The following is a 6970-nucleotide window of genomic DNA, read 5'->3' as shown; positions in this document are numbered from 1 at the left end:
AGAATAACATGTTCTGAGACCCAAGTGAAACTGACAACACAACAGAATCAGAAATGTAGAGCAAATGATGTTGTGGATACCCAAATGTTCCATGAGATCTTGCGATGCTGGGGTGGTACTGAGGACCGGGCATCTCACTGCAGAGAGGAGGGGGCTGAAGAAACTGCATTTGAATACTGTGAGATCCAACCCCCTTGGATGGATGATCTGGAACTATCGAGAAGGCAGAGGTGTGGGACACAGTTGAGCCTCATTCTGCAGCCTGCAGGTTCCCTCCGTGGTTAAAAGGTAAACTGTGCCTCCCTTGCAGAACTGCTCTGCGACTCCTTCCTCACTGTAAACAAAAAAGCCATCTTCCAAAAGTAACTTGGAGCTTTCTGATATCTGCCACACTTAGGGTAGGGAAAGATTAGCAACAGATCTACCGACTGCGCCACTGGATGGAACAACGAACCACAATAGCCACTTAACGACCTAAGTTGGGGAAACATTTCTGAAATAAAAAAAAGGGCTTCACTTTACTTTGGAAAAAACACCTCATGCCCTGGTGAGATGGCACAGCTGATAAAAGTGCCTGCCAGGAAGCTGGGTGGCCTGAGCTTGGTCCTCAGGTCCCACAGCGGAAGGTCAGAACTGCCCTCCAGAAAGGCCTCCGCCTCTGCTTCTCCCATATCCGCACTGACCAACCACCTGTGACACACACTACAGCGAAAAGCAAGCACCACCAACCCAAAGGAGCACAGAGAAACAACTGAGGAGCCACGGAGGCCCAAAAGGGAGCCTCGTAGGAGGGTGCTCGAGCAAGTAGCAGGGTCGAGGAGATCAGGGGTCACTCAGGCAGAGGCTCCCTCACAGGAGGGCACTGCGTCCACCAGGTGCACAAAAAGAGAAGACAAAGTCAGACAGCCATTTATTTTTAATTCAAAGTAAGACATCACCTGGGCATTTGCCAGCCAGCAGACGAGACAAGCTGTTAGCTCTCAGCTTGCCTGGCAGATATATATAGGTCTGGCACATAAGGAGCTTTAGAATCGCCCTGCTCTGAACTGTGGTGGAGCTGGAGGCAGAACAGGCCTTGCTGGCAAAATCCTTGATGATGGACAAAGGCAGGGCCCCAGGGCTTGTCAGGGTACCGGCCCAGCTCCCTCCCCTTGAAGGGAGTCTCAAAGACTCCTTTTGTGCTGGGGTTACAGAGAAGGTGAGCTAAAGTCTTGGCAGGCATTAACTGCTCCAGTGCAGGCATCTAGGAGGGCAGGAAGGAAGTGGAGTCGAGAACTACTGTGGCGAACATTCCAGAGTCTAAGAGCGCACACGGCAGTTCCAGGTTCAGGATGCTCTGCAATTCCACTGAACTGAGACTAGGCACAGCCAGCCACCTGTCTTCTACCCAGGCCTCTCCTGCCAGCTTGGCCAATCAATCTGTCCTCAATGCCATCATACACCAGACTAGGACGCAGCCTGGGCAAGAGGCAGATGCCAAACTTCTCCTTGAAGTATGTAATCTTTACCCTCCCTCTTCGTCCTTTCAAGAAGCCTCATTCTAGTGGAGGGTCAGCGGGGCCAAGCCGCACTGAATTCCTTCTCCAGCTCCTGGACAAACTGGTCATTGAGGAAAAGCAGCTGCCCATGCGGCAGGAAGCGGGTGAGGATTCCCTCAATGCGGTCAGCCCGCAGCAGGAAGTTGCTACCCGGTGTCAGCAGCCGGAGGTGGTCAAGCAGGAGACGGACCAACAGCCGGAGGGTGCTCTCAGCCAGCAGCAAGTTCTCCTGGGTGTCCAGCACCAGGGCAAAGCCTAGGGAGAGCACACCCAGCCACACCACTGTCTGTGGCTCCTGGAAAGGGTCCCCAGCTCCCAGGTAGAAGGCTCCATGAGGGGCCTCATGCAAGGACACAGGCTCATCTGAGAACTGAGGCTGCAGGTCTGTGGAGGGACATCCAGATGCTTGCTGCTGCAGTCTGCACAGTGACTCCACCTGTCTGGAAGAGGCGTCAGGTCAGACTGGCCAGCTGAGAGGCCTGGGAAGACCACCAAGGCCACACACACAGACACGGACATGGACACGGACACACACACGGACACACACACACACTGACACACACACACGAACACACACGGACACGGACACTTCTGTCAACTTCACAACTTCCATTGTAGCTGAGAGCTGTTAATATCTCACATCTTAGGTGAGGAAACTTAGGCTTAGAAAGCTTAAGTGGGGCTGGAGAGATGGCTCTGAGGTTAATAGCACTGACTGCTCTTCCAGAGGTCCTGAGTTCAATTCCCAGCAACGACATGGTGGCTCAAAACCATCTATAACGAGATCTGGTGCCCTCTTCTGGCCTGCAGTCATACATGCTGTATACATAATAAATAAATAAATCTTAAAAAAAAAAAAAAGAAAGAAAGAAAGAAAGCTTAAGTGATCTGCCCAGAGACACAGAGCCAGGGAAATGTGATGATACAGAAATCCAGGCTCCAGCCTGTAGGCTCTGAACCACTTTACTCTAAATGGCCAAGAGAAGACAGGATCTCAACACCGCTTCTCAGGCTGGAAAAGGACGAGGAGCTGAGTTCTTGTATCACTTGCCTCATGGAAGCCTCCTCCACAGAGAGGCACATAAGTGATGAGAAGAACGAAGACATCCAACGGGGCCATCTGACCTCTCAACCATTCACCCTTTGCCAAGTCATGAGCACCTCCCATGTAACTGCCAAGGCTGCCTCCGCTGCTTTCTGAATCACGTTCTACATTAGGTCACTCACAGACTGGCTTTCAAGCCAATTGTCTAGCCAGGTATGGTGATGCATACCTATAATCCCAGCATCAGGAGACTGAAGCAGGAGGATCGGTTTATGGTCAGCCTAGAAACAGAGAGGTGGAGGCCAGCCTGAACTAGATAATTAGGCTCTGTCTCAAAACAAAACAACTATCTCTAAAAGGCCATCGTTTAGTTCTCTGTCTGTGCTGCAAGAAGGGAACCAGGTTGACAATAAGGGGGTGGCAGGAGCTGGCAAAGAGCTGCATACTTCATGTGGGTCTGGGGTGGGAAGGTCCCAGTCTATCCACTTCTCTTATACAGTGTTTCCAAAACTGCTCTGAGTCTCTGGCATTCAGCAGAGTAGAGTCCTAATATATCATGTTCTCTGTCTTCTGAAGATCTCCACTGTAAAGCATGTTTCATTTGCCTGAGTCTGCCTGCCTATACTCAAAACTCCATTTCTAGCCACTTTTTAGATGCATAACCTCAGTCAGGCTAAGTGCCTCAAACACTCCATATTTTAGTTTACTCTTCTGTAAAGTGAAGATAATAACTATGGCCACCTCAGAAGACTGTGAGGATTAAATAATATACATGAACTTCCCAGAACCATCATGACAATCGCATTCTTTAACTCTTTTTCATAGTAATAGTTACAAACAGTGGTGGGAGACCAGGGAAAACATGATTCTCAGTCTTCCTACACTGTCCTACCCCAGCGTCCCTCATAATCAGCTCTGTTTGATGAAGCTTGGGCTGGGCTGTGACTTTACCTGGCCACGGCCAAAATCTGTTCCTTGCGGAAGAGCCTGTCCCTTTCTGCACCATGTGGCCGTGGATCATCGGGTGACTTCTCAGCACCAAAGACACAGGAGTAGAGCACTCGGCAAAGGCCTGTATCTTCCAAATTCGGGGCCCTCAAGGTATGGATGAGGAAGGCGTGGACCATGGCTCCAGGGTGGATGTCCCAGAGAAGCCAGAAACCTATGAGGAGAAAGTGAAACCCCTACTAAGGAGGCATCCTCAAGAAGGGTGTGGCCTGGGAGTGTGTCCACAGAGTGTTGTGGTTGGACACTCACTGATCACCTATCTACTTAGATACACCTAGCCTCTGAATAATGTAATGTCTGGTCTGCATCACAGAACAAGGACCATGACTGGAGAAATCTCATACAACATTAAACCTACTTCTGCAAAACTATCCGGGAATCTCCCAAAGCATCAAGGTCATGAGAGTTCAGGAAAAAAAAAAAAAAAAAAAAAAAAATGACGAACTGGAGGAAATCAAGGGACCACAGCTGAATGCAATGTCTGCTCCTGGAACAAAAATAACCCAGACTCCATGAGACGGAAGTCTTGATCAACGCCACTTGGTTTTGAATGCAGGAACATGTCTTTGCTTTAGAAAACAAATACCTCTAAATGCCGCATCTACAACTGATCAGTTGGGAGAGAAAGTACAGAGCAAGTGGGAGATAGATCCAAAGGGATCTATCTAGTTAACCAAAACTATTTCAAAAGTAAGAGATGGTGGCACATACCTGAAATCCCAGCACTCGGGAGGCGGAGGCAAGAGGATCAGAAATTCAAGTCAGCTACAGATACATGGGGGGAGTCCCTGGCTGCTCTGGACAACAAGAGACAATGGTCGCAAGGCTGAGGGGACACAGTGGTTAGCCCCGGTTAAGGCTAAACAGATCAAGAATTCAAAGTTACTCAACAGGAAGGTTCGCAAACCCGCTTCAGGAAGGGAACCTAGATTTGTAGGCCTTGACCCCTGGTCACCTTTCCGCCGCCGGGAGGGCGCGTCATCATCCCCGGCCAACATGCCCCCCCCTTCCCCGGCGGCTCCATTGCGTCACTGCCTCGCGCGGGCATCGGCGCGCTGCACTCTGGGGGTTGTAGTGCGGGCGTAGCCCTGAGTCTGTGGTCTCGGCGGGACGCCCTCCTCCCCGAGGGCGCGCAGGCGTCTGACCCGCCGATCCCCTTGGTTGCGAAAGCAGCCCGGAGGGTTCGGGGCTCCGGCGAGCTTCTCTGGAGGCGCTGGAAAGCCCTTGACTAGCTGCGGCCTGGCCACCGCGAGGGTGGCCGCCAGGGGGCGCTGAGGCCGCCGCGACATGAGCGGAACTTTCCACGGAGGCTCCCCGGGCACCGCTACCCGCAAGCTACGCTGCGTGGGGTGTCATGACCGGGTGGCAGGAGCAGAGACCTGCCTGCTGAAACTCACATCAGACTGTGAGGAATGTGACTTTACCCCAGAATGGGATGACTTTGAAAGGAGATTGGAATATGTAGGCAGTTGTGAAGATTCTTTATCGTTGGTTCCTTCAGTGGGTTAAAGGCTGGTCCTGGATTTGACGTAGGATTCCAATTCCAGTCCTAACTTGGTCGTAGTCGTGTATCCCTGGCAGGTCTATCAGCTTTGTTAGGCCCCAGTGAAACCCCATATAGTGACAGCTGGGGCAAGTTGTTTAAGGCTATTTTTCCCTTTTGTAGTCGCTGCTTAACTCCTCACAGGGAGGCCATCAGAGGTACTTAAAACTTAAGAGACCTGAAACTTACATTTGAACCAGGTGGTGCCAGGCTCCAGCATTAGGGTGAAGATCCAGTCTGGAAACATGGCCAAGAGGTGCTTGCGGCAAAGATGCATACCACATTCTTTTACCTCTTGCAAGGCATTCCTTAGGCTTCCTTAAGTATACCCCAGTGTTCTGTGCCTCAAAGACCCCACCAGGGCTGTTCCCTCAGAGTAGAATCCCCTTTCCCTTTCTAAATGAATCTGACCAAAACTCTTGTCTCTCTCAGGGTACATCTCTGCCATGGTTCCCATCTTCGCTCCCCAAGGTCAGGATTGTAGTTACTTGAATACTGTCTGAGGACAGAATGAAGGAACAGAGTGGCCCAAGCAGGAGTTCTGAAGAAAGACCTCCATGAAGGACTGCATTCTGAATCCGTTAGGCCGCAAGAATAGACAGTTTGCAGGGGAACAGGTAGTGAGTGCCCAGGGTGTGGGGGCTTGATGACAGGGGCAGATGAAAGGATGGGCCCAGAGGCAGTGTGGGGCCTCAATCAGAGAGCTAGGGAATGATATTGGCTTCATTCTTGGCAATAGTTCTGGGTGCCCAGTCCCTATCACTCTGGGCCAGGCCTCGTGTCTGCCAGCAGATTGTAACAAAGAATTGGCAGAGGTCTGCGGCTGCTGGGGGCATTGGGAACCTGATATCCTGGCCTCTGTTCACCACTCAGGCAGTCCATGTCAAGTTCAAAAGCACTGGAGAATTGACCTTGTGAGGGGTGTGTGGAGAAGAGTGCACTGAGCCATTACCCTGGAGGACAGTGGAGGACCCGGATGAATGTGGTAGCACAGGCTTCCCTGGTGAGCACTGGGGGGAGGCAACAGTGGAGGTCTCGCCTGAGAGTTTTGCTTAAGGGCTGTTGTGGGTGTGCCCTGGGAGATCCTCTTCCTGTGGCTGCTGACCTCTTCTGATTTTGGCCTGTTGGGCCCCCTGGAAACATTCACGCATGCCGACTGGCATGGTCAAAAGCAGCCAGTAATGTCTACTTCATGTTAGCCATGCACTTTACCATCTAGAAAATCCACTAAAATAATCATTTACTTTGAATTACTTTGTTGTCGTCCTCTCTCTCTCTCTCTTTCTCGTGTGTGTGTGTGTGTGTGTGTGTGTGTGTGTGTGTGTGTGTGTGTGTAGCCCTGGCTGGCCTAAACTTAGAGATCTGCATGCTTCTGCCTCCCAAGTGCTGGGATTAAAGGCGTGCACCACCACTGCTCAGCTTGAATTCTGGTTTTAAAATGAACAAAGAGCCAGAAAGTGAATCCCAGCACTGGAGAGGCAGAGGTCACCAGTTAAGGGTGCATAGGGAGATCTTTCTCAAAAATAAATAAGCTAAGAATGTAATAGAATCCTTTCCCTGCAGTAGGAAGATACAAGATTTGAGTTAAGCCTGGTTCAGATTTATAATATAAAAAGGAATTTGGGCATAGTCTCTCCTCTGGCAGATGACTAAGTCACACATCACTGTGCTGAATGGAAAGTATTTGGAGCGTGAGCTCTGCTTCCCACAGCAGCCAGCATGGAGGGAAGAGAGGAAGAGAGGAGAACTTGACCAAGATGGTGAAGGACGGACATGATCTAAAAGAGACAGAGAGTCTGATATGGTGCCATCACAGGAATGCCTTCCCTGAGGAGA

The 6970-nt window shown here is 50.8% G+C and overlaps 1 protein-coding gene across 2 annotated transcripts; it reads right to left on the bottom strand.

Annotated features, from left to right (window-relative positions):
- Positions 1-897: 897 nt before the first annotated feature.
- Positions 898-4620, bottom strand: Ap5s1 (adaptor related protein complex 5 subunit sigma 1). 2 transcript variants are annotated; one of them, XM_028878599.2, is made up of 3 exons: positions 4303-4612; positions 3535-3745; positions 898-1978 (listed from the first exon to the last, which is right to left on the bottom strand). In XM_028878599.2, the coding sequence occupies exons 2-3, from the start codon at positions 3708-3710 to the stop codon at positions 1552-1554; spliced, it is 603 nt and encodes a 200-aa protein (XP_028734432.1). In that variant the 5' UTR covers positions 3711-3745; positions 4303-4612; the 3' UTR covers positions 898-1551. The 2 variants fall into 2 exon arrangements, with proteins under 2 accessions (XP_028734432.1, XP_028734433.1); XM_028878600.2 differs by having other exon boundaries at positions 1693-1974; positions 4303-4620.
- Positions 4621-6970: the final 2350 nt, after the last annotated feature.

This window comes from Peromyscus leucopus, chromosome 4 (assembly GCF_004664715.2).
Source record: "Peromyscus leucopus breed LL Stock chromosome 4, UCI_PerLeu_2.1, whole genome shotgun sequence".
In the NCBI taxonomy this organism is placed as follows: Eukaryota; Metazoa; Chordata; class Mammalia; order Rodentia; family Cricetidae; genus Peromyscus; species Peromyscus leucopus.
Note: the sequence above shows the minus strand (reverse complement) of the source record. Positions and strands in the feature narration are given on the sequence as shown.

Coding starts and splice junctions, on each gene's coding strand:
- Ap5s1 (XM_028878599.2), bottom strand. CDS start 3,710: ATGGTCCACGCCTTCCTCATCCATACCTTGAGGGCCCCGAATTTGGAA. Junction 1,979..3,534: donor CAGATTTTGGCCGTGGCCAG/GTAAAGTCACAG, acceptor CGCCTCTTCCAG/ACAGGTGGAGTCACTGTGCA.